This window comes from Anas platyrhynchos, chromosome 1, assembly GCF_047663525.1.
Source record: "Anas platyrhynchos isolate ZD024472 breed Pekin duck chromosome 1, IASCAAS_PekinDuck_T2T, whole genome shotgun sequence".
Lineage (NCBI taxonomy): Eukaryota > Metazoa > Chordata > Aves > Anseriformes > Anatidae > Anas > Anas platyrhynchos.
This window is the reverse complement of record NC_092587.1, coordinates 207,314,419-207,339,961: the sequence shown is the minus strand read 5'-3', so window position 1 is coordinate 207,339,961 and position 25,543 is coordinate 207,314,419. Positions and strand designations below refer to the sequence as shown.

General features: G+C 61.0%; 2 protein-coding genes across 11 annotated transcripts; one reads left to right on the top strand and one right to left on the bottom strand.

Annotated features, from left to right (window-relative positions):
- Positions 1–457: 457 nt before the first annotated feature.
- On the bottom strand, positions 458–6,313 carry ILK (integrin linked kinase). Of its 5 annotated transcripts, none has more exons than XM_027466001.3 (13): positions 6,178–6,313; positions 5,024–5,123; positions 3,875–4,040; positions 3,565–3,660; positions 3,316–3,412; positions 3,120–3,203; positions 2,795–2,880; positions 2,398–2,507; positions 2,069–2,196; positions 1,712–1,833; positions 1,541–1,640; positions 1,319–1,449; positions 458–1,115 (listed from the first exon to the last, which is right to left on the bottom strand). In XM_027466001.3, exons 2-13 carry the CDS (start codon positions 5,110–5,112, stop codon positions 966–968), a joined length of 1,359 nt encoding a protein of 452 aa, XP_027321802.1. In that variant the 5' UTR covers positions 5,113–5,123; positions 6,178–6,313; the 3' UTR covers positions 458–965. The 5 variants fall into 5 exon arrangements, with proteins under 5 accessions (XP_027321802.1, XP_027321807.1, XP_027321812.1 ...); XM_027466006.3 differs by lacking the exon at positions 6,178–6,313 and adding an exon at positions 5,971–6,090; XM_027466011.3 differs by lacking the exon at positions 6,178–6,313 and adding an exon at positions 5,846–5,992.
- Positions 6,314–6,472: 159 nt separating this feature from the next.
- On the top strand, positions 6,473–20,865 carry RRP8 (ribosomal RNA processing 8). 6 transcript variants are annotated; one of them, XM_027465911.3, is made up of 16 exons: positions 6,473–7,665; positions 7,781–7,910; positions 8,366–8,472; positions 8,617–8,713; positions 11,118–11,243; positions 14,224–14,532; positions 15,024–15,106; positions 15,557–15,695; positions 16,182–16,316; positions 16,416–16,539; positions 16,717–16,853; positions 18,239–18,352; positions 18,865–19,046; positions 19,327–19,552; positions 19,957–20,167; positions 20,362–20,865. In XM_027465911.3, the coding sequence occupies exons 1-16, from the start codon at positions 6,692–6,694 to the stop codon at positions 20,628–20,630; spliced, it is 3,363 nt and encodes a 1,120-aa protein (XP_027321712.3). In that variant the 5' UTR covers positions 6,473–6,691; the 3' UTR covers positions 20,631–20,865. The 6 variants fall into 6 exon arrangements, with proteins under 6 accessions (XP_027321712.3, XP_027321708.3, XP_038034975.1 ...); XM_027465907.3 differs by having other exon boundaries at positions 11,118–11,288; XM_038179047.2 differs by lacking the exons at positions 6,473–7,665; positions 7,781–7,910; positions 8,366–8,472; positions 8,617–8,713 and adding an exon at positions 9,222–9,422.
- Positions 20,866–25,543: the final 4,678 nt, after the last annotated feature.

Below are 25,543 nucleotides of genomic sequence, written 5' to 3'. Positions count from 1 at the left end.
CTAATGCCCTGCCTGCAGTAAGTGAAACAGTGTTGGCTGGCCTGCAAGAGCTTCTCTTACTGCAACAGAAGTTGGTCCCGTGCCTTTGGAAGCTGATGCAGAGAGCTGCTGGCTGTGGGATACAGCAAAGAGACTCAGCTGCACCTTTCCTGGAGGGCTCAGCCTGACCCAAGGCACTGCAGGGAATTAGGCATGGTGGGAATAGATGTACCCAACCCTCTTCATTTCTTTCTCCCTAGCGCTGCTCTTCTTTCTTAAGCGGAATGCTCAGGGACCTGCATGGATGCTACTGCAGCTGTAGCGAGGCCCACGTGCTTGTCTTGCCCCAGCACCAGAGGAGATTTGACATGGGAGCAGCTGCAGGGCCTAGGGCTCTGCAGACTGCTAGGCAACCCTTGCCTCAATGCCCCCCCCTTACACAACAGCCTGCACAAGTACGCACCCCTCTGCCAGCAGGCAGTTTTCATAACAAATGTTTATTTCAGATGCTGGCGGCTTTTCCATGTGGCCTGGATGGAAACGATAAAAAGTGAAGCGCGAAGCTGGGGTGGTGCTGGGCGCAAACAGGCAAGCTTCACCCCACTGTCCTTAGCAGGGACGAGCACCAGGGCTGGGCGTTGTCTGGGGGGGTGAGCTGCTCTGGGCCAGGGAGGGCAGGGTGGCTGTGCAGCGCAGCCCGGCCTCGTGGGCAGCAGAGCCCAGCCGCACTCGGTGCCCGGGGCCAGGCCCCCCGCTCAGTCTGCCCACAGCTGCCAGGGAGGGTGGAGGTGCTGCCATAGATTGGTTCTACAGAGCCCAAAGCCTGCAGAGTGGCTCCAGGGAAGGCAGCGTTGTCTGTACCGTGTCCGTGGCTGGCTCAGGGGGAGGGGGCAGTCCCTGCTCCGCCTTGGCTCTGGGGTTAAAGGCACTTGGGGGTGGCGGGGAAGGGAGCATGGCAGCATCGGGTGGCTGGGAGGCACCTCCCTCTACTTGTCCTGCATCTTCTCCAGGATGGGCACTATCATGTCAAACTTTGGACGCTTGGCTGGGTCCTCATTCATGCAGATCTTCATCAGCTTACAGATGTGTGGGGAGATGCCGGGTGGGATGGTTGGACGTAGCCCCTCCAGTGCCACCTGGAAGCAAAGCAGGGCAGAGCAGGATCAGAAATTCAGACCCAGCCCTGCCTTTGACAGTCGTGCAGGTACCTCAGGGCAGAGTGCTGCCAGGCTCGCCTCTGTTGGGCCCTGCCTCCTCATCCCTGCTGGTGGCTGTAGGCCCAGTTGTGCCCTGGCTGATCTGGTTTGGACTGGTGCAATTTAACCAGCCCTTTCCTCACCTTCATGCCTATCTCCATGTTGGACAAGTCTGCAAATGGCACCTCGCGGGTCACCAGCTCCCACAGCAGCACTGCGAAGCTCCACATGTCAGCTGAGCGCCTGTTAATTTCCTCAGGCTTCTTCTGCAAGGCTGCAGGGAATCCAGCACAGGAGGCTCATCAGAGCAGAGGGTGAGGAAAGGGGGGCAAGCATCAGGAGGGGCCTGACTACCTGGCACTCACCTTCTGGTGCCACCCAGGCTGGTGCATACATCCTCCCTGGGCACTGGAAGGAGAACTTCACATCGGCCATGCTGATCCTCGCAGTCATGTCCTCGTCGATCTGAGGAGAGAGCGAGGGTTATAGCAGCCCACACATCCCCGTCTGCAGGGGCGTTCAGCACTGGCACTCACCATGATGCTGCGGCTGTTGAGGTGGTGGCGTGGGATGAGAGGCTCCAGCGTGTGCAGGAAGGCCATGCCTCGCGCAATGTCAAAGGCAAATTTCACCGCCTGCATCTGGTCCACCACAAAGTCTGCAGGGAAGGAGGTGGCATCAGGGTCACTAAGCAAGGGGTGCTGCACTTGAGGGCAGGGAGTGGCAATGCCAGTGCTTGGACTGAGTGTGTGGAAGGCACGCAGGCTGCAGACAGAACTCCTCCCATGCCCAGGAAGGGTCCCTGCTGCTGCCCCAAATGTACGGAGAAGCAGCTCCCCAAGGACAGTGGGACTGGTCTCTGCCCCAGCTCTGTCACCCCCATCAGCACTCACTTGTCCCCTCATGTAATACGTTGTAGAGGGATCCATAGGGCATCCAGTGGCTGATGACAATGGGGTGAGGTGCTGGGGGGGACTGGCAGGCACCCAGCACCGGCAGCACATTGGGGTGAGAGAAGATCCTGCAAGAGAAGTGACAGCCCTGAAACCAGGGGTGCTACCCACACCCCCAGCTCCTGCCTCGCTCTGCTCCATCTTCCTGGGGGCTCCTCACACCCACCAGCTTCTGCTCTCTGGTGGGCCCCTGCCTATCTCCCGCCCCACTGGGGATGATGCCCACCCTCAAAGACCTTGGCTGCTTGGGAAATGATGCTGGCACTCACCGCAGCTTCGGGTACTCCTCATTGAAGTCTCGACTCTTCCGAGTTGTCCAGTCCCGGATTTTCAGCATTTTGATGACGATGTCATTGCCTTGCCAGCGTCCTTTCCACAGCTGCAGATAGACAGGGGGACACTGTCACTGTGAGGGGTACGCGGTCCCTGAGCACCTGCTGGTTCCTCATGCAGGGCTGTGGGACCCACAGATCTCCTAGAACCAACACACCCGCAGTGATGCGCAGTGAGTGTAGCAAAGTATGTAAGGAAACCTGGGCAGGTGCCCTCTGTGTGGGCTGTCCCCGTGCTCAGCCCCCTGAGCAGTTGTGCCCTGGTTCTGCCCTACACAGCCAGCCAGGGGCTGGGGTGCAGCTGCTTGTCCTAGGGAGGTAACAACCTACGTACCTCTCCCGAATGGTTCTCATTGAGTTTTTGGCTCAAGCTCAGTTGTTTGAAGTCTATTCCAGCAAGTTTGTTGAGGGTCCCGTTTCCTGTAAGAAAAGGAGAGGCTCAGCCCGTGGCTGTGGGACCTTCCTCCTGCTGCTCCCTTGGGCCACAGAGGGCAGCAGTATCAGCATGGTCCAGGCACTGCTCCTGCAGCGAGGGGATTTCCCCCTCCCCACCGAGCCACGTGAAGTTGAAACCGCTGCCCCCAGCCCTGTCTGCCCTACCACAGAGAGCCGTGCCCCCACGGATCAGCACGCCCCACTAGGGAAGGCTCTGTCCTTACGGGGCCGTGTGCGGGTTGTGCCCTTCCAGAAGGTGTCCTTGTAGGGGATCTTGGTCAGGCTCTGGCCCAGCTTCTCGGCACGCTCTGGAGAGAGATAAGGCATTGGGCAGCATGAGCAGGATCCTGCAGCTGCTGAGCACAGGAGCTGCAGCAGGAGCCAGAGGCAGGTCCTAGGGACTGGATGGGAGCCCCCTACCTTTCAAGACATCCCGTAGCGGCGTCTTGGCTTTATCAGTGGGTGTCTCACCGTATTTGTTTGCGATGCTGACCAAGGCCCCGTTGCCTACTAGGTCCTGAGGGAGGAAAAAATGAGTCCCTGCTGTCGCTGTCCTCTTCTCAGCCTCTGCCCATGCACCCAGACTCCACCCTCACCCCTCCTCTCCCTCCCCATGCCCCTTCCTTGCCCTGGACCCCTTCCTGCCTGTGTCCAGGTGCTGCTGCTCACCTCTGCCACCTGGTCATGTCCCCAGAAGCAGGCGTAGTGCAGAGGGGTGTTGCCGTGCTCGTTCACGGCATTAATGTCTGCTTTGAACTGGATCAGCTGGGGGCAGGAAGACAGCGCTGGTAAACCTGGACCAGGTCCCTTCCACCCCACACCTCCTCCTGGGGCAGGGCAGCAATGCCACCACAGCACAGCCCAGCTGCTGGGAAGGGGCTGAGGCTGGACAGGGGCTTCGTGGGGAAGGCTGCTCCAGGTCCCAGCGGGTGTGGGGATGGCGGGGAAGGGGCAGGGCAGGGCCCGGGGAGGCCGGTACCTTCTGCACGATGTCACGGTGGCCGTGGCTGGCAGCCAGGTGCAGCGGGGTGTCATCGCCACGGTTCATGACGTTGATGCGTGCTCCCCGCATGATGAGCATGTCGACCACATTGGAGCGGCCCTCGCGGCAGGCCCAGTGCAGGGGGCTGAAGCCGTGGTCATCCCTGAAGAGAGGGCAGTGAGGGTTCTGCCAGGCAGCCCCAGCGCGTGGTTGTGAGCTCCCGACTGGGCAGGTAGGGCACAGCCCTGCAGGCCTGCAGCATGCTGCAAGCGGGGCAGCCCCAGCAGCACTCCTGCTCTGCCCCGTCCCCAGGAGGGCCCCCGCCAAGTCCCATCTTCCTCAGGGTTAAATCATCGAGAGGCTGGCAAGGGCTGGCTCCCCCCAGCCTCCACCCCCCCCCCCCCATCTGCTCGCAGCCATGCCTGGCCAAGTAAGGGAGGAGGCTCCAGCCAGGCCTTAAAAGGAGACTAGGGCCTGGCAGGCGGGGACGCTGCATCCCCACCGCCACCGGCTCCGGCGGGGCAGAGCAGCCAGAGACGACCAGAGCCCACCTTCCCCCCCTCTAGTCCCTGGCCCCACAGGACAGAGGTACCCCAGCACAGCCAGATGGAGCCCAAATGCCCCAGCAAGCGACCCCAGCTCCTCCAGTACATCCCAGTCTGGGATGTGTGCCTGGGATCCACCGGGAGTGGCTGTGAGATGCAGCCGAAGGGCACAGGAAGGCCCCTCTTCCCAGGGGGAGTTCAGCAGAGGTGCTGCTGTGGGACAGACGGCTGCACCGGGCCTTCACCCAGCGGGCGGGCAGTGCTCGGGGACACACGGCCCCACAGGAGCTGCCCCAGGGCACCACGGGCAGGGCTGGCACAAGGTCGTGGCTGGGGACAGGGGATGCGGTCACCCAGACGCAGCAGCCACCCTGGGGCAGCGGGGGTCTCCCCAGCACCCCCGGCCTGCGGCTGGGAGCGGCAGTGGCCGAGGAAGCGGCCGGAGGATGTGCAGCCCTCATGCCTCTGCGATGCGGTAACTTCCTCCCGGCGGGGAGGAGCCGAATCCCACCCCCTCCCCTGGACACGGAGCGGAAACGAGTCCGGAGCTGCTCCAGCGCCCTTGGCCCGGGCAGCCCCGGCACAGGTCCCCCCTGCTCACCCCTGGTTGAGGTCGTTCTCGGTGTTGTCCAGCCAGAGGCGCACGGCCACCGCGTTGCCCTCTCGGCACTGCGTGAAGATGTCGTCCATCGCGGCTCTTGCTGCAGAGAGGGGTTTGTAAGGGCACGGTGCCCTGCTGCAGCGCAGGGCTCTGCGTCTGCCCAGCCCTGGCACCCAGATGTTGCTTCCCACAGCCCCTCTGCCCCCTGGGGGCTAAGGACAAGAGCTCGCACCCCTCCCGGGCTGTCCCGAGGAAAGCCGCAGGGCTGACGGAGACTGGGGATGGAGCTGGATGCGCAGCCAAAGGGGAAGCTCACGGCTGACTCCAGCGTCACGGGTGCCGCTGGCAGGAAGCGGGTTCAGCATCCACGGGCTTATCTGCGAGCCCAGGCAGCCCCGGTGCCCGCATCTCCCGCGGGGGGAGCGGAGCTGGCGGAGGTCCAGCACCGCCCCGCATGGGTCCCGCAGCTCCACAGAGCCCTCGTCCCTCTGCTCCCGGCCAGGCCTGGCTGCGCTCGGCACAGCATCACCCTGGGGGACCCCCTCGCTCCCTCACATCCCCCCAGTGACCGGACGCTGCTGCCCCGAGCCGGGCAGGGAGCACCCGGGGCACCAAGCGGGGACCTGGGGCTGCCCGCAGCGGGCGGCGCTGCCCCGGCCGGGTCCTCGCCCCCCCCGGAAGGGCCCCCGGGGTCGCCCCATCCCCGCCCGCACCCCGCCGCCGCCGTCCTCCCTCCTCCCGGTCCCGGGGCCCTGCTCGTCCCGGGACTGCGGCGCCCCCCCCGGCCCGGCCCCGCCCCGCCCGGCCCGAGGCTCCCCGCACCCCGCCGGGCCCCTCGCTCCCGGCGCTCCGCCCGCGGTTCCCGGCCCCGCGCCGCCGCCCCCGCCGCTCGTCGGACCGGGCCCCAGACCCGTGCCCGGCGCCGGCTGCCGGGGTCCCGCCCGTACTCCGCAGCCCCGGCCCCGCAGAACGAGCCCCGCGGCGGACCGGAGGCAGCGCCCCCCCCCGGCGCCTCCTGCCCCGGGCCGGACCCCCCCGCCCCGCCCCGGCCCCGCTCTGCCCCGGCCCGGCCCGACCCCGCCCGGGCCCACCCGCGGCCCCGCCCGGCCCCCTCCCGGCGCGGCCCGGCCCCCGCCCGGCCCGGCCGCCCTTACCGGCTCCGGCGGCGGCGCTGGGCGGCGGTCGGCGGGCGCGGGACAGCGCGGGGGCTCCGCCCCGGGCCGCCGCCAGCGCCCCCTGCCGGGCAGCCGCCGGCCCGCACCGAGACCCCGCGGCGGGGCCGCGCCGGGCGCACGGCGCCGGGACGGGAGCGAGCGCCGGGAGCGCCGGGCGGGGCGCTGCGGGCGGCGGCACCGGGAGGTGCCTGGGGGGGGGCACCGGGAGCGGGCACCGGGCGGGGGCGGGGCGCACGTGTCGGTGGGCGGGGCTAACCGGGCAGGGGCGGGGCCAACCGGGCGGGGGCGGGGGCAACCGGGCAGGGGCGGGGGCGCGCGTGCCGGTGGGCGGGGCGAACCGTGCCGGGGCGGGGCTGCCGGGCCGCCCGTCCTCCCGGCCGCAGGGGGCGCCCTCCCGGCCGCGCTGCCGGCGCCGCTCTGGCCGCAGGCGCGGGGGGCTCCCGGCGCACGTGGGTTCGGTGCCGGGCCCCGGGGCTGCCGGCGGGCCCCGGCCATGTTCGCGGAGGAGGAGTGGGGCGAGGGGGCGGACGGCCTCGCGCCGGGCCGGGTCCCGCCGGTGAGGGGGGCCGGGGGGGGCCGGGCTGAGCCGCCCCACGACCCGCAGGCCCCCGGCGCAGCGGAGCGGAAGCGGCGCCAGCGGCTCCTGGCCACCCTGCAGCGCCTCGAGGCGGCGGCCGGGACCCGGCCGTGCCCGCCGGCGGACGGGCAGCCTGCGGCGAAGCGGCCCCGGAGGCGGCGGCAGGCCGCGGGGTGCCGGGCCGAGGCGGAGGGGCGGCCGGCGGGCAACGCGGAGCCGGGGGCTGGGCGGGAGGCCCCGGGCGGCGGCGGTACCGGGCCTCCCTCCGGGGCGACCGCGACGGGCGGGACTCGGGCGGCCGCCGGTAACGGGACCCAGCGCGCCCCGCGGGGATGCGGCGCTGGAGGTCGCGCGGCCGCGGAGCGGGACCGGAGCGGCGCCGAGAGCCGCCGCGCCGCGGTGCCCGCCCCCACGGTGCCCCCCGGGGTCCCGGCCGAGCCGCCCGCGGCCCGGCCCGCGCGGAGCTCGGAGGCGGACAGGCCGGGGAAGGGGGCTTCGGCTGCGGGATCGGCACAGAGGCTGACTCGGCAGCAGTGGAAGAACAGGCAAAAGAACAAAAGGCGCCAGAATAAGCTCAAAGCGGGCGCTGGGGAGGAGAAGGAGGCAGGCATGGAAGCAGGCACGGGAGCGGCGGCTTCGGAGCTGCCTGCCCTGGAAGCGGCCCCCGCGGGGAGGTCGGCGGCCCTGCGTGCGCGGATGGAGGAGCGGCTGCTGTCGGCGCGGTTCCGGTACATCAACCAGCAGCTCTACACCTCCAGCAGCCAGGAAGCTGTGAAGCTCTTCCAGGACGACCCCGAAGCTTTCCAAATCTACCACCGCGGCTTTGCTCAACAAGTGGGGCGCTGGCCGGAGAATCCCGTGGATCGCATTATCCGTTACTTGCGCCGGCGGTGAGTGTGGGAGGAGGCAGGGGCTCTGCGGAGGGCCAGGCCCAAGGCAGTCTGTGGTCTGAGCTGAGGTGGTGGGCAGAGCAGCGTTATCAGCCTGTTCTCTGCTTCTCCTTAGGCCGGCTTCTCTGGTCGTGGCAGATTTTGGATGCGGCGACTGCAAGATTGCGAACAGTGTCAGAAACAAGGTTCATTCTTTTGACCTGGTACCTCTCAGCCCGCTTGTCACTGTGTGCGACATGGCCAAGGTAGGGGGGAGCAATGAGGGTCCACGTTGTGCAGAGTAAGCGAGCCCCACGCGTGCTCAGAGCCAGGGAGGTGCAGGGGAGGAGGCCGTGTGCGAGGGGTGGCAGAGCTCTGTGGCTCTCCAGGCTTGCTGAGACGGCAGCGTGCTCCCATGTGGATGTTCATGGTGGCTCGTGGCATTGAAGCTGCCTGTCAGGTTTCGGGGTGTACAGACCGAGGTGTCAGGTTGTGGGGGACAGAAGAAGGTGGTTGGGAGCATCAATGGGAGGGATGAGAACCTCGTGTGTGAGAAGGAGCGTGTGTTTGTTCTCATACGGGGGTACCGCTGCTTGTTCCTCCCACAGAGAAGGTGCTGGGGTGAATCTGAGAGCCGTGGGAGTGCCAGACAGAGGGACAAGCTGCCCGTCCCCGTTGCCATCCTCCCTTTGGGGCTGGTCTCTGTGTTGGTGTTTCGTAGGTGCCTTTGGCAGCCGAGTCAGTGGACGTTGCGGTTTTCTGCCTAGCGCTGATGGGCACCAACCTGCAGGAGATCCTGGAAGAGGCAAATCGTGTGCTGAAACAGGGGTAGGCAGAGACGTGCGTGCAGCTGGGGCTGGGCGCGGGGGCGAGCCCCAGGGACACAGCCGGGTTATGGGTTATAGCGGGCAGTGAGGGGGGAGGCCGGGGGGCCTTGCAGTGCCACCCCTCACAGCGGAGCCGTTCCCGCAGCGGTACCCTGCTGGTGGCCGAGGTCGCCAGCCGCTTTGAGGACACCCGAGCCTTCATGACCGCCATGGCCCAGCTGGGATTCAAAAGCGTCTCCAAGGTGCGTCCCCGAGCACACCGGGTGCCGCAGGGTGTGTGAGGCTCCCCCGGGGGAACCGGGGAGCTCGGGGCAGAGCCTGCAGGTCCCGGCAGCAGGGGCTCGGCCCGGCCTGGGGCTGGGGGGGCTGAGCCCGGGCGGTGACGGGGCTGGGGGCGTGGGGCGGGGACACGCGGCCGCCCGTGACGCCGAGCCCCGCCGTGCCCCGCAGGACTTGTCCAGCCCCTTCTTCTTCCTGCTCGAGTTCTCCAAGACGGCCCCGCCGCGCCCCCGGCCCTGCGCGGGGCTGCGCCTGCGGCCCTGCCGCTACAAGCGGCGCTGAGGGGCGGGACCACGGGGGGGGCGGGGCTCCGGGGCCGGCCCCCGGCAGCGAGCGGGGCGGGGCCGTGCCCGGTGCCTGCAGCCCGAGGGGCGGCGGGCCCCGCCCCGCGCACGCGCAGTTCCAATAAAGAGGCTGTTTCCGTACGGGCTCCCGGTGCCTGGGGGGATGCGGGCGGGGCGGGGTGGGGCGGGGCGGCGCGTGCGCAGTGCGCCCGGGCCTGCGCGGCGGCGGCGGCGGCGTTTCCTGCCGGGGATGTCGGGGCCGGGCGGGCCGGGCCCGGGCCCCGGCGGGGGGAAGCTGGACATCAACCGCGCCGGCGTGGCCGAGCTCGAGGGGGCGCTCAGCGGCATCGGCCGCCGCCGCGCCCGCGGCATCGTGCGCAAGAGGGAGGTGAGCGGCCGGGCCGGGGGGCGGGGGATGGCCCGGGGCGAGGGTCCCGGCGGGGGACGGGAGGGGAGCGGCGCGGGGCGGGGGGGCCGGGTCGGGGCCCGCTCCCCTCGGCCTGGCCCCGGGGTCGCTGCCGGGGCTGCGGGCGCGGGAGGGCCGGGCCGGGCCCCGCCGCCCGTTTCCGCAGCCTCGCCCGGCGCGGCCTGCGGCGGGGCAAGGCCCTGGGAGCCCGTCCCGGTCGGGGCGGGTGCGGCCGGGTGCGGGCCCTGCGGAGCCGCCCGGCAGGGCCGGGGCCGGGGCCGCGAGCTCCGTGTGCCCGGGGTGGGTCCCGCGGGCCGGCGGCGGTGCTGCTGCGCCCCGGGAGGGGAAACGCGGGGGGGGCAGGGGGGGCGATCACCGCGGGCTGGAGGTCCTGCCGCCCCCCCCATGGGCTGTGTGACTGCCGCTGGGAAATGACAGAGCCGGAGAGTCACTCACGGGATGAGTGAGCCACCCGTGTGACCGAGCCGTGAAGCAGGTGCGTGTGAGCGCAGGCTGTGCCTGTCACGGTGCTTTCAGCGGAGACAGGAAAATTAATGCCCCGGAGAGCTGGCAGGATCGTAGCTGAAACATGGCATCGGTGCTGAAAGAGACAGAGAAGTGAGGCAGGTGGAGATGGAAGGCCAGGTTCCCGGGAGAAGACTGGAAGAGCTTGACTTTTTTTGGCCTGGAAAAGAGGAGGCTGAGAGGGGCAGGGTCACCAGCTATAAATACAGCAGGAATGTAAACACCGTGGAGGCAGAAGAGCCACGGGGCTCAGCAGCCACAGGGCTGTTGGTATGGGAACAGGTGAGGACAAATTCATAGAAAAAAGGCTTATCATCAGAGCAGTGGTTTGGGGTAAAACTGTTTATTGTGGAGAAGCAGAAGTGTTGTAATGATGCCTGACAGCTTTGAGGGGTTGGGAGGGGCCTTGTCTTGGCCCAGAGGTCTGTGTTACCATCACGCTCCCACTGTTCCCGATGATTTTAGGCCCTTTGACTTTGGTTTGTGGCAGAAGCTACGTGGAAGCTGTGCAGGCTGTGGATGTGATCCCTTGTAAGTCATGGTCCTCGTGCCTGTGGGGCCAGGCAGTGCCTGACCTGGTGTTTCATGGAGCGAGGGGTGCCCTGCACACGCACGTGTGTGCATGCACCTGGCAGAACGTCGGGGCTGTGTCCAGTCCTTGGAGATTGACTGTGGGGGCCAGTAAATGCACCTGGCCTTGGGACTAGTGAGCTGGAGGGTGCAGTTCCACTTTCTGAGCTTTTGTTGTTTGCTTTTGGGTGACTTCTCCACCTGCCAGTAACAGCTCTACTGTTACTGCTGTTCCTTGTGGGTGTGTGTGGTTGGGCATTGTCGCAGCTGCTCAGAGCTGGGGCAGTTTGCGGAAACAGGAGGGACTGCATGGGAGAAGCAGCTTGAGGCAGAAGGCACTCCTTACTGCTGATGGGTATAGGAGCAGGGACTTGAAGTACAAAGGTAGCGCTTTATTGTGGGACCCCGAGCCTCCTTCCCCCAACACCTCAAATTATTAATGGGAGCTGTGGGTGTAAATGAAATGGAAGCTGGTTGGTCACTGCCAAGAAACAGCCCCTCAGACGAGGGTGTCAGTAAGCCTGGTCCTCCCTGGAGGCTGATCCTGTGCTCCACGTTGAGTCTTACTTCTCCCTCTCACAGGAGCTGAAGGGCTTCAACTCACTCGATGACCTTCTCCACGTCAAAGGTATCACCACCCGCATCTTGGAGCTGAACAGTCAGCGGATGACTTGCAGAAGGAGGCCAAGCAGCGAGGAGGCTGCTAGGGTGAGCCCTGGTCTGCAGGGGGACAGTAAGGCTCCTGTGCCTCAGGTAGGAAAAGAAAGTTAGGGCTACTTTCTGTGTGACGGGGACGTAATCCTACCTCCAGGAGCTGGGGAGAAGTGTCCTGTGTTGGGCAAGGGGACAGCTAGTGCAGGAATGGGGAGGTTTGCTGGGCAGGAGACACGCCTGCTTTGGCCTTTGCAACAAGGCAGTCCAGAGGAGGCTGCGCCCTTCTCAACAACCAAGCAGTCAGTCCATAATTGCCCTGTGAGGTGGCAGTTTGCTGTCCAGGTCTTCCCCAAAGCAGAGGCTATGCCCTGCTGTAGGGCGGGTGTGGTGGCCCCTGGGTGCAAGCCTTGCTGGGAGCTGCTCTGCTCGGTGCGTCTGTCCCAGAGTCCCCAGAGAAGCAGTGCTCTGACCCCAGAGGACACTCATGACTTGTCTGCACACACACCTCCCACCCCCAGCTGCAGAGCAGCTATCCATCAGCAGGCCTCTGCAGCCAGTTGTTGAGTTCCAATAATTGCTCATCATCAGAGGCCAGAACTGGGTGTGGAGGGAAGTTCTTCCCCGAGGCTGGCAGCTGAGGAGGCCAGAGCCCATTCTCACCAAGGTCCCTGCCTCATCCTCATCCATGGGAGCAGTGGCCACACGCCACCTGCCTGGTGCTGGGGACTTCTTCAGGAAGTGCCTCTTCCTGCTGCTGGTCCCTGTGGGGCTGAGGAAACTCCACGGGGCTCAGGAAAGCTCTGCCTGGCCAAGCCCTTGAGCGTTCTGCCGAGCCGGGGTGGGGGGCAAGGGGTTGCTGAAAAGTATTGGGCTGCCTGGAGGTTGTCAGTGGCAGCTCGGGATGCCCAGTGCTACCCCAGCAGCATGGTCCCAGTGTCCCTTGGTAGCCATGACCCAGGCCTGAGCCCCAGGCCTGGATGCCAGAGGAGCTGATTGAGAAGCCTGGGCCCGGTGCTGCCTCCCGGAGAGGCAGATCCCAGCACCCGGCCTGGGCCACTGCCTCTGCCCCCAGCTGGCCTACAGAGGGCTTGGAGGGGTTGACGGGTGCCGTGAGGCAGCAAGCAGCCAGCCTCGGGGCTGGGCGGCCTGCCCTGGCTGTCTCCTGAGAACACAGATGCCGAGGCCTTGTTCCTAAACTCAAGCAAACCCAGCCCCAGCTGCCCTGAATGTTTTAGAGCCTGGCAGGAGCCCATTAAAGCACCAAAGATTTTCCCTCCACAGGTGTAGTTTTGTATTGTGACCAAATCATCTCCATTTCTTTTCTTCTCCTACGAGATTTTTCTCCGGCCTCTGAATCATCTGGGGGAGGGGATCAACCAATGTATTAGTTTTAAGCGTTCTGTTTTAAAATATGGATCGGGCGTTGTGGTAGTGTTGCAATCCTCCTTGCATTTCTTCCCTGTTTGGATTGTTGAGCCTGAAGGTTGTGTGGAGTGTGACCCCTCATTCCTTTTCAGCCACTGCTTTACAGGATGTGCAGGCCCTGGTGTTTTGCTGGTCCTGCTCTCCTTGTCTTTAGATGGAGAACATTCTCTGAATGTACTGAAATGCATTTTATTTGAGTGAGCGCAGTGTACCAAGTGATGCTGATCACTGTGTGGCTGCCCCGTCCTTGCCTCCTACCCAAATCTTGATCTCAAAATGTAATTGGAAAAAAAAATCTACTTCCTTACTGTGAGCAAAACAAATTCTGATCAGTGTTTTTCCCACTTGTGGGCCTGCACTCAGCCCATCAGCAGAAAGTGAATTTTCCCAGCAACACCTTCAGAGATCTGTTCGCTGGCGCTGCCTTGATCTAACCCTTCTCACCAAACAGCACGTCCGAGGCTGTGGTGTGCCAGTGTTGGGATGAGAAGGCTGTGTCCCAGTCAGTGTATGAGCATGTCTCATTTATGTGATTCATGTAACTGCTTTTGTTAACCAATGTAACGCTTCAAAGAATAAAATCAACTTTATTTGAAAAGACATTTTCAAAGTCTCATCAGCTGGTGCAAAGCGTGTCCCTGTCATCTTACCAGTGGAATCCTGCACCAGCCCCTCTATTACCAGATGTAAAACCATGTGAAGATTCAGTCGTCTGCCTTCTTCAGTTTTGACACAGTTTTCACACTTCTGGTCTTTGCAATTCCTCCTGTATTCCAAGATTTATTAAAAATAGTTGGTGTGGGCCAGTGATCAGCTTGTACTACTCACTGGGACGCTTTGGTGCAGATTACCCTGGTCTGCTGGTTGAGAGATGTTCTCGGTGTACTGGCAACAGTTCCTCATTCTCCTGTGATGTAAGGGCATTGTTCTGCTTCTTCCAAGTAATTACTGAGTGCTTCTGCTTTTGTGTGTGTGTGTGTGCAGCTAATCACAGTGCTATATTATTTGGGGAGGAGGGGTGCAGGTGATGCTGGGTGGGCACGCAGTGCTCGCACCCCTCCGCTGGTTTTGCTGCCACTGGGTGGGCTGGAGGGCCACTCGCCTTGCCGTGAAGGCTGCTGCTCAGCCTGTGCCACCCACACACACAGCAGCTCTGCCCCTGCTTTGCCAAGCACCGGGTTAAAGGCTGCTCCCACTGCAGCAGGGAAGGGCTCTCTGCACAGAGGAGTACTGGTGGGTTCAGGATTGTTCAGTGACCCCCTGACCCTGCAACTTCTGTGTGTGCTGCTCAGCCGTGGAGTGGCCTGATGCTGCATATTTTGGTTGTATGGCAGCTGTGCCCTCCTCTAGGGCCGGGAAGCATCCTGTCTCCAGGCCTGGCTTGGAAATGGCTGCCTGTCCACAGAGAGTACCTTGGCTTGGTCGTCTGCTCCCCTCTTCCCATCCTTGGCTGTGCCCAGCTCGTCGCTCCCCCCCTGGGACTGTGGAGGGAAGCCCCTGTGTGCTTTGGGCCCTTGCTCTGGCTGGCAGCCCCACAGCACGCCCCCAGTCTGGTGCCCCCGGGCACCTGAGGGCTGGGGCAGTGATTCTGCGTTTCCCTGTCTTGCAGGCAGCAGCCGAGGAGGAAGATGTGTCGGGCCCCTGGGAGCCAGAGCGCGCTGGGGAAGGGAGTCCGGGGTCAGGACCAGAGGCCAATGGTTCCTGTGCGCAAGAGGAGCAGGAGCCAGTCAGCTCCACGGCCTGTGGGGAGCAGGAGCAGGAGGAGGAGGAGGAGGAAGAAGAGGAAGAGGGGAGCTGCTGCAGCGAGGAAGGAGAAGATGGCAGCAATGTCTACTTCTACTACACCATTGGCGAGCGCTGGATAGACTACCTGCAGCGGACGGAGGACGGCGGCCTGCTCCGCCACGTGCGGCCCAAGGTAACGCTGCTGCAGGCACGGCCCCGCTCTGTCCCGCGTCCCAGCCTGGCTCTCCCTGTAGCTGTCAGGTGCAGCGTGGTGTGCTGAGCTCTGGGCCTGGCTGTAGGGCTTGTCTGTCAGCAGGCTGCAGTGTGTGTGGCGCTCTGCCTGCTCCACACTGGACTGTGCCTAGAGAAGGGCACAGCAGGCCTGCTGTTTTTTTTCAGCCACTGCTTTTGTCCCTGTGTACCTGCTCTGCTAACCTTTCCATGTTGGGTCAGATTTTGCCCTCAGAAGGACCAAATCCTGTTTTTTCCCCAGAAATTAACTCTGCTGCCAGCTCCAGAGCTCAGCTGCCCTTCAGCTTCTGCAGGTTCCCAGCAAGAGTGTGGTCTTGGAAGACTGGCTGGGCTGGGTCTCCTACTCTGTCACTCTTGGCAGAAAATCGGTGACCCAGAACGTGCACAGAGGGCTGTGCTCCACCCTGCTTTAACTTGTCCTTCCCCTTGCAGATGAAGCGGAAGTCGGAGAATGGCCTGGACGGCAGGGCCCTCTCCCCTGGTAAAAAGCTGTGCAAGGGCTCTGAGTACAGCAGGTAAGATGAGTGCTCTCTGTGGTGAGCGGCATGTTGGCTTGGGGAGTGGGAAAACCTCAGTTCAGCAGTCCCGTCCCTCAGTCACCTACAAGCCCTGCTGAGGTGGTGCAGTCTCCTTTTTTGAGATCTCCTGTAGCTGTGCCTGGATGTGGTGCTGGGCAAGCGGCTCTGGGTGGCCTTGCTGGTGCAAGGTGGGAGTAGGTGCACCCGGAGGTGTCTGCAGCCTCAGCCACGCTGTGATTCTGTCATTCCATAGAGTGGGTTAGGGTAAGGGGAGTGTGTGTGTAGCCATGGTCCCTGTGGAAGGCTTGGGGAAAGGCGTTAGCCTAGGGGAGGCTCAGGGTTTGTAGTACGTGGGGACCGACATTCCGAGAACTGCTTGTACTGCGTGACCCAAAGAAGTGCTGGTGTTTCTCACCTTTGCTTTCATCTCCCCCGTCTGTGGCCCAGGACCCTGGGTCCCTGCATGCCCAGTCCCACCACCACCTTTGGAGACCTGCGCAATGCGAAGGCGGGCCAGGCACGGCGCCGCTGCATCCCCTCGGTTGCTCCTCCCCCCGAGCTGCAGGACTGGCTCCGCACCTTCCAGGTAGGCACAGAGCCCTGCCGAAGGGTTCACCGGGGGTGGCACCATGAAGCTGCGGGGCTGAAGGGCAGCACGAGGGGGGCCGAGCCCTGCAGAGTCTGTCTTTGTGCAGCCTGCTGTAGGTGGGGGTTCTGGGTCCTGTGGTGGAGTTTCAGTGAGTTTTTGCCCTTAGCTAAGGGAACGCAGATGTGATGTTGGCCCACCTCCTGTTCCCACTGGGCAGTGTGTCCTTTGGGGCAGTGTTGCTTTGTCCACCATCACAGGGCACCCATATCACATTGTGTGTGACTGGTGGAGCTCCCAGCCCCACCTGTCTTGAGGTGTAAGTGCTGGAGCCCTGGTTGACTCCAGAGGCCTTGCTCTCCTATGGCTCAGGTGCCCCTGTGCCACTTGGTGTCCCTGCTGTGGTTGGGGTGGGCATAGGCAGACACGGAGCTTGTGAGGGCCTGCCATGTGTGCAGACAATGTGACTGATGTCCCTGTCCTCAGCGGTGGAGCGGCCCAGAGAAGCTGCTTGCTCTGGATGAGCTCATTGATCGCTGCGAGCCCTCACAAATCAAGTACATGATGCAGGTCATTGAACCGCAGTTCCAAAGAGACTTCATTTCCCTGCTGCCCAAGGAGGTGAGTTGAAGCAAGTGATGGGCTCGCCCTGGTGCCGTGTGCTGGTTACCACCCCTGGGAGCCCACTGTGCACGTGTAACTCGGCTTCTGATCCCGCAGCTGGCACTCTATGTCCTCTCGTTCCTGGAGCCTCGGGACCTGCTCCGTGCTGCCCAGACCTGCCGCTACTGGAGAGTCTTGGCTGAAGATAACCTGCTGTGGAGAGAGAAGTGCCGTGAGGAAGGTAAACACCTGTCCTGCATGTGGCACACTGTGGCTGGAATCTGCAGCCACAGTACCCAAAGTAGGGGAGCCCACAGCTCTCACTGCTGTGTATCATCTTGGTTCCTACCAGGATGGGGACGTGGACCACCTGTGTGCCAGGAGAAGGTCTGCATCACGCTGCATTTTCTTCCCACAGGCATTGAGGAGCCCTTGAACCTACGGAAGCGGCGCCTACTGAGCCCTGGGTTCATGTACAGCCCCTGGAAATTCGCCTTTATGCGGCAGCACAAAATTGACATGAATTGGCGCAGCGGGGAGCTTAAAGCCCCCAAGGTAGGTGCCTTCAGCAGTGCATGCTGAGAAGCAGACTCCAGAGCTTTGACATGTAGGAATCTGGTTAAAGAAGGAAGCAGCAGAAAAATATCCATGACCAACAGGGTGTGGTCATTAACAATTTTAAAAGCGTCTTGGGAAAACATTCAGGTGTCTGGCCTGTCTTCAGGAAACACAAGCCAGAGACATTCACCTGCAAGTATTTGAATTTAAACTTCCCTGAAGCTGTAGGGTCCTGCCAGCTTCCTGCAACTCCTGTCCCTGCCTGAAGAGAGCAGATCCACAGCACAGCTTGTTTGGAGTTTTTGCATGTGCTCTGGCTGGCAGCGCAGCTGGTGTCAGGGATTGCCACAGTGGATGGTACAGGAATGCAGCTCTGCCAGTGGAAAAAAGGTTGCCCTTAACCCCAGAAAAGGAGTTTTCCACATGTTCACCCCTTCTCTGAGTGCATGTTGCAGGGCTGTAGCTAACCTTGGCATGCAGGGCTCCTAAGGCTTAGCCAAGCCTTGTCCCTGGTACATTCCCTGATAGGGTGTCGCGGAGCGCTTTGATGTCTCTCCCTGCCAAGATCCCTTCCTGCCCCTTGTCCCTATCCTGCAAATAGAGCAGAGCCCCGGCCACCCCTGCAGCCATCCTGCAGGTGATAGTCTCTGTCTTGCTTTCCATCCCCAGGCTTTCTCCAAACCCCCCGTGTCCCCTGCCCTTTCCCCACACCCCTGCAGCACCCGGTGAACAGCGGTGTTGGCCATGCTGTGGGGACTGCAGTAGTAGCAGCAACCCTGAGCCCCTGATGCCCTTGGTCACTGCGCCAGCTGTGAGCAGAGCTCCCCAGGGCCCCGCCGCTGGGATGCCTCCCTGCACCACCCCATCACAGTGCCTTCCCTGCGCTGGGCAGCTCCAGGCTGGCCGTTGCACCAAGCCTCTCCTCACTGTGCGTGGCTAGGTCTGCCTGGCTTGGGGCCCTGCTGAGCTGCCTGTCCTCTGCCCCTGCAGGAGTCTCAGCCATCGCCTGCCTCCTCTGCCTGCTGCTGCATTGCTGCTCAGGGAGGTGGAAGTGGACGCAGAGCTGTTCGTGTTCTACCTGCCTCCCAGGGAAGGTGGAGCTGGTGGTCCTAAACATGCTCTGTCTAATGGACACCATTTTTTGATCTAGGACAAAGCGTTGTCTCTGAGCTCAATTGCTAGTGCAGCCTTAATAGCCACAAGGGTCAGTCCATGCGTTGGAATTCTCTTGTAGCCCGTTATCCCCCAGCAGTAGCTCTCAAATGCCCCCTTTGGCTCTTTCCGTAGCTGCTACCCAGCAGAGAAGCAGCAGGGCGGTGGCTGTTGTTACAAGAACCCATCTCTGCACAACTCCCTCCTCATTGATGGTCTTCTCTGTGCAGGTGCTGAAGGGACACGATGACCATGTCATCACCTGTCTGCAGTTCTGCGGCAACCGGATAGTCAGTGGCTCAGATGATAACACGCTCAAAGTGTGGTCAGCTGTCACTGGCGAGGTGAGCTGTTGTCCCACATCCTGTCACAGGGCTGCTCTGCCGGCACAGTGGAAGTCGTGCCGTTCCTCTGCACTGCTGCAGAGAGGGTGGAGGTATCACAGCCATTTGGATGGGTTTATCTGGTCTCTGACAAAAGTGCAGCTGGGGGGAGGAATTGGTAGATCCCGTGACTGCATGAGCAGTGGGAAGAGCTGTCTTAAGCTAGGGGAGTCAGTGTTGGCATAGTAACAGATGAGCAAGAGCTTGCCACACGTCTTTTCACCAGTGGTCAGCAAGTGTGGATCACTCTCCTGAAGACCAGAAAGGTCGAGAAACTTGATTGGTTTCAGAACAGCAAGTGACTGTTGTGGGAGGACTCTGGTGGGGGCCTGAGTTTGCAGGGAGGTGGGTCTCTGACCTGAAGTGCCTTACCAGTCTCCTGCCCTGGAGAAGTCCTGTTCTTTGCTGCCCCTTCGTGCTGTGTTGTTCAGCCTTTCCCAAAGCAATGCCTCACATCTCCTTGTTCTTTGCAGTGTGTGCAGACGCTGGTTGGCCACACAGGGGGTGTCTGGTCTTCCCAGATGAGGGACAGCATTGTCATCAGTGGCTCTACGGACCGGACACTCAAAGTGTGGAACGCAGACACAGGCGAATGTGTGCACACGCTGTATGGGCACACGTCCACAGTGCGCTGCATGCACTTGCATGGGAACAGGTATGGGGTCAAAGGTGTTTGGGGTCTGGTCGGTGGGGTGGGTGAAGGTCAGGGAGTATTAGGGTCTGGGCCAGTCTGTGAGGTCTGACCTGGTGCAAGTGAAGGTGCAGAGGTCTTCTGGGCCTAAGCTGGTCTGCCGCCAAAGGATGCTGGGTGGGAAGAGGCCTTCCCTGGGGAGGGTAAGCTGGGGCTGCCCCTCAGAAAGCTGCTGTGCCCTGGCTTAGCTCAGCTGGGTGAGGTCTGGAGCTGATGCAGGCTCCAAGTGCACCCTTGCTCACAGGGTTGTGAGTGGCTCGCGGGATGCCACTCTGCGCCTCTGGGACATCGAGACTGGGCAGTGTCTGCATGTGCTGATGGGGCACGTGGCTGCCGTGCGCTGTGTGCAGTACGACGGGCACAAGGTGGTGAGCGGCGCGTACGACTACACAGTGAAAGTCTGGGACCCTGAGAGCGAGAGCTGCACTCATACGCTGCAGGGACACACAAACCGCGTCTACTCCTTGCAGGTAAGAGCCTGGCCCCTTCCCCTCGCTGCGGGGACCCGAGCCTGTCTGTTCTGGCACATAAGAGGCCGTCTCCTCTCTGCATGCATGCACTGCAGAGGCACACAGACCATGCTCTGCATAAAATGCTCTCTGCCCTTCTGCCCTGACCCCTCTCACGTGTGTGCACTGTAGGAACACACAAACCATGCCGCCTCCCTAGAGCGAGGGCGCTGCCAAGGCATGTGCACCCTGCTGAGCCGTAGGGTGCTGCCTGAGCACCGTGGCCTGCCCCAGCCTCTGGTGCTGCACTGCCATGAATTGGAATTGATCCTTGTGGGTCCCTTCCAATTCAGGATATTCTGTGATTCTGTGAGAACAAGCCTCCCTTTCCAGGCAGGCCGTGCTGACCAGTGTCTCTCTGGCAGTTTGACGGGACGCACATCGTGAGTGGCTCTCTGGACACATCAATCCGAGTGTGGGACGTAGAGAGTGGAAACTGTCTACACACGCTCATGGGGCATCAGTCGCTCACAAGTGGCATGGAATTACGTGACAACATCCTTGTGTCTGGCAATGCTGACTCCACGGTGAAAATCTGGGACATCAAGACGGGCCAATGCCTGCAAACACTGCAGGGTGAGTGCGGGGGGGTGGAACAACTTCCCTTGCTAGGGGATTTGGAGCAGTGTCATGTTGTTCCTGGCCACCAGACGTGGCAGGGTCACGACAGATGCTGCCCAGGGGTGGAAGAGCCAAGCAGTGGGTGATCTGAAGAGCCTGGGACTGGAGGTGGGAGCACAGGAGAACTAACGGGTACCCTCTGCCTCCAGGGCCCAGCAAGCACCAGAGCGCGGTGACCTGCCTACAGTTCAGCTCCAAGTTTGTGGTGACCAGCTCGGATGATGGTACTGTCAAGCTCTGGGACCTCAAGACGGGCGAATTTGTGCGCAACCTGGTTGCACTGGAGAGTGGGGGCAGTGGGGGTGTAGTGTGGCGCATCCGTGCCTCCAACACCAAGCTCGTGTGTGCAGTGGGCAGCCGCAACGGGACAGAGGAGACCAAGCTGCTGGTGCTGGACTTCGATGTGGACCTGAAATGAACCTGGCCAGTGCAGGCTAGGAGGGAGGATCCCGCGGGCTGGGCGTAGCAGCTGGTCTTGGTGGGGCTGGCCCCGGAGCAGGCGCTAGCTCCCCGCGGGCTGTAAATACTGTTTGCAGCTGTCTGGGCCTTATTTATATATGTGTGAACTCCCTGTGGGGAGCCTGCGCCCGGCTGGGGCACTGTACAGAGGAAGCAGCATGTTTTGTACACTAATATATCGATTTATTTCTGTACCTGGGGCCTGCTTCTCCACCCCTGCTGTTCCATGAGCCTTTCCTTCCCGGAGCTTGTCTCTTTTGGGGAAGCAACTGGTGGCTGCAGCCTCTTTGGCGGATTCCAGGCAGGAGTGGGGATGGTGTGGGCTTTTCTGTGTCTTCCCTATGAGTCTGACCTCTGAGACCAACGCTTTCCCTGCACACATATGTTCTTGTCTGGTTGAGCATCCTCTGCATGGAGTCCTATAGCACTGCTCTGGTCCAGGTGAGGGAAGCAGACAGGACACGAGTTTTGCAGTGCCATGAGCATGGGGAGCAGGGCAGCAGCAGGCTGGGCAGTGTCTGGCAGCGAATGCATCCTGAGCCCCATGCGGTGCAGATCCACCACTGAGGGGAGGGTGGTGAGGCCTGCGGCCCTGCTGGAGCTGCTGCTCTGCTGAGCCGCCAGGACTGCCCCACGGCAGGGCCTGCAGCAGGGTGCTGGGAGGCAGAGCGGGGATGCAGTGCAGGCGGCCCTCCTGCAGCACCCTTCTGGGCGTGCAGCAGTTAGTGGCAACTACACTGCGTTTCCAGTGACTTCCTGGGCCCTGCAGGTGCAGCACAGCTGTGGCCAAGGCAGGCAGCCTTGCTGTGGGGTGGCCCTGCTGCAGGCAGTCCTGCACGTCGCTGGGTCCTCCACCTGGTGCATAGAGCCAGGGAGCGTCCACTCTCCTCCAGCAGGAGCTGGTGTGAGGGTCAGGGCTTGGGCTGGGGTTGTCTCTTGTGGGACACAGCTTCTGCCTCCTGCCCTCTGTAGTCCTGCTCATAGCAGCGCTGGCCCCCATTCTGCTGGAAGTCGCTCGCTGCCCGGGTAGGGGTGGCAGGCAGCCAGGCCTGCTGGCAGCAGAGGAGATGGGAGAGTGTGGTGAGGCTGCCAGCAGCTCATCCCACGAGCCCTGGGCCATGCTAGAGGAGGATGGCTGCTGGGCTGAGGAGCTGCTGAATGCGCATCTGGGTCTCTGAAGTCACCCCATCCTTAGGCAGACACAGAGGCAGGAAGTGCAGAGTGGATGGCTTGCTCATTCTGCTGCAAAAGGCATTATTGCTAATAAGGTGCACATCTGCCCAGCCTTGTCTTTCCCCAAATACACGTGCCGCCCACCTTCTCCAGGTAGGTACTCGCTGTTACCTGTGTTGAGGCAGCCCTGTAGAGGGGTGAGGAGGCTTTGGGATTCAGCAGGAGCTGGGGTGCAGTGCTTGGACATGGCTGAGCCAGGCTCTGTGCTGCTGCTACATCTCCATCCAGAATAAAGCTTCCATAAGGAACAGACTCTTCATCTAGAAGGGGCTGTCATCAGACCAGCTGGTTTGTAGCATCCCAGCGCCTGAAGGCACAGCTCCTGCTGCTGTGCGACATTGGAGCTTGGAGAGCAGCCATGAGACTGCATCGGGGTGCACAGGCACGGCCCCCAGGGCCTCGTGTGGCTGGTGGTGCTGGGGACTCTGCAGCACGTGGCCATGCTGTGTGCAGCACAGCGTCCCCGCTGTGCCCCTGCTGCCCTGACCATGTCTGCTGGCTCAGTGCCTGGCCACGGGTGCGCAGCAGGAGCACCAGTCCAGGCGTCTTGCTGGAGGTGGTGCCAGCATGCGGGCACTGCAGGGCTGCCAGCCCTGCCTCCCGCAGGGGTAGTGCAGAGCAACCAGAGGGCCCTGTGGGCTGCAGTCCCCGCTGCTGCTGATGGCAGTGACACAGCTGGGAGCAGGATGGGAGGGCGCAGGTGAAATAGTGCAGTTGGTGGTGACCCGCAGATGGGCTGGGAAGATGCTGGTACTGTTAATACCCAGCCAAGGAAGGTTCTGGCTGTCCAGCAACACAGAGGGGACGCTGGCAGTGCCACAGCCTGGCACCATGGGCATTGGTAGCCCCTGCAGCAGGAGCAGGTCAGGCTGTGGTAGGGAAGGCTGGAGCCAACTTGGTGCTTCAGTGGGTGGGCTTTCACTCAGCTTTGCCTATCACAAGGTTGCACACATACGCAATATATTTTTTTTGTCCTCCGCCAAGCAAACTGAGCTGTTTGAGTGGTGGTTGGCATCTCATCAAGTGAGCTACTGCTCTCTGTTCTCCAGTTTTGGAGAACTGGATGACTTTGCAAGCTGGGGGGTGGGTGGGAAGGGGAAGCAGCCTCCTGGTGAAATCCAAAGCAAAAGGGGTGGCCAGCTACTGTAGGATATGCTGAGCCAAAAGCCCAAGAACTTGAAACATCCTGTGATCTGGAGGACAAAAAAGAAACAGCAGAAAGCCTAGCCAAGAAACCAGCAGGTCTATGCAGCAGGGTGAAATCTGGCATTGCTGGGTAAGTCACAAGTTCGCAATCACCTGGATAATTAGTCACCAGCTGTGCCATGAGTGTCCTTATCTGCCTGTGAGTTCCTGTTGCACTAAACAAAATCTTCTGCAAGACAAAAAAAGTCTCAAGCAGCTGTGTGAGCTGAAGTGCATGAAGCTGTGTCATCAGCTGCTGTACACTGCCCTCACCCAGCTTGTTACCATAAGTGGTTTGGCAGTGAGTGGCCAAACAAATCTGCCTGCTTGCCTTTAGGGTAAATTATTTCACCCAAATAATATAAATCACCAGGGCCCCTAGTCACAACTGTTCTGGATCATTTTGCCTTCTCAGACAGCTGCAAAATGTCAGCGATGAAGGAACTGAGTTCAAGAGAAAAATCTTTGTGCTCTTCCTAAACATGCTATGAAAGCCTAGTCAGAAGATCATGGCTCAACCATTGTTCTTAGTTGTTCATGGACAAAACCCATCTTTCCTGATGAGGATGTTACAGTTTGTCAGAGACTTCTGCAATGGCTCCAAATCCTTTGTGTTATGTGTGAAAGCAATTAAGAACCCTCTCTAGCAGCCCCTGGTTATCCACACGATGAGTGATCCATAGAACTGGTGATTCTCTCTGTATGGGCACTGAGGTCTGTGCACTTCTCTCCCAGCAGAGAAACATTTCCACCAACACAACAGCTCATCAACGTGGCTCTTAAAGGTGTTGCCCTGAGACAGAATTGGCACGAGATGGGTGGCACTGGGCAGAGTGAAGAGCTGTGCTGCGAGCCAGCCCCCCCTGATCGCACAGCAGTGCATCTGGGAGCGGGGGGCAGCACCGGTGGCACGCAGGGGATTGGGTCCAGTGCAGCAGAAATCATTATCAAGATCGTTATCACCACGTATTAGAACGGAGCCTGAAGCTGTCCGGCATAAAGCAGGGACCTGGGCACGGTCTGGCCCTGGCAGAGCTGCAGGCAGGGACAGCTCAGGCAACCCTGCTTGGCTTCAGCCCGAACTGCTGCCCTCTGGGAAGGTTCCAGCTGCTGGAGTGCCAGCAGCACAGGGGAAAAGCAACCGCAGGGCTGGCAGCCTGACCGCTGGCATCAGGGAAAACAGGCAGCCCTCAGGAGGAGGGATTTCAGCAGCCTGGAGCTCTGCTCCCTGCAGGCCTGGAGCTTGCAAAGGATGGCAGAGACCTGGAGGCTTTTCCTCCACCACTGCCAGCTGTCAGACTGCAAGGCTGCAGTCAGGAGTCTTGCATTAGTCCCAGGTGTGTGGCTTCACACACAGGCCTGCCAAATTTCTGCAGATAATCTGATTAGGAGCAACAGCATGGATTAAAGTAAGTGTATGCACATGAGACAATTATATAATTGCTATTAAAGACACCAGTGTCTTTTCTAGTGTTAAGAGTTTGGAGCCACACATCTGGCACAGGTGTGCTGGGTCTGTGATCTGTAAGAAAGAAGGAGGATATTTTCTGCAAACATCTGCCTGTGATATGGAGAACAAAATATTGTCGTAACAGGAGGCCTCAGTCTGGGAGATGGATGCTGGAGTTGCACAGAATAAATATGGTTTAATTTTTAGGTAGTCTTCTGTAGAGCCAGGAGCTGGATTCCATGGTCCTTGTGGGTGGGTCCCTTCCAACTCAGGATATTCTATGGTTCTAAATCATCACTGGATTGCCTGGAACACTTTAATCCATATTTTTTAGCACAGAAGTGCTGCAGGTAAAGCATTGTTTTAAGCAAGATTACCTTGCCGTGGGGCTGGAGGCTGCACTCCAGCTGCATTCTGCATGGGTGAGCAGAGGATGGGGCAGACAGCAACAGCTGTAATTGATACTGCAAAAAAAAAAAAAAAAAGATGAATTTTCCACAGCTGAAGAGAACCTACATTAAAATTATGCAGGAGGACATTTTCCGACAGAAGAAACTTGGGAGTTTTTTTTTTTTTTTTTCCAGCTTGTTTGGTTGTGAAACTAGATTCTTGGCAAGCAAAGAACAAGAAACTTAGAAGGATGCTAAACACCCACTGGAATATAACAATTCTTTGAAATAAAAAGGCCTACGTAACTTGCATTGCACAAAGCAGTTTTTGTTAAAGCCTTGCTTTGGGACTGGCTGAAAGAGCAAGTGCTGCCCCATTCAGCTGTGGGTCAGACCAGGAATCCTGGGCAGGAACAGAACAAGCATCTTCTCCAGCCAAGTCTTTGCATCCTGCTTGCTTGTGCTACGGTGTTTACCACCCTTGCTGCCGCCCTCTGACCCTCTTCCAGGTCAGTGAATGGACTGCAACAATGCTCTGGTTTGTCCTCCAAGATGTTTTCTTTTTTTCCAGTCCTTGGTCTGCTTTTTGACCAGCAGGAAGGGCAATGTTGTCGT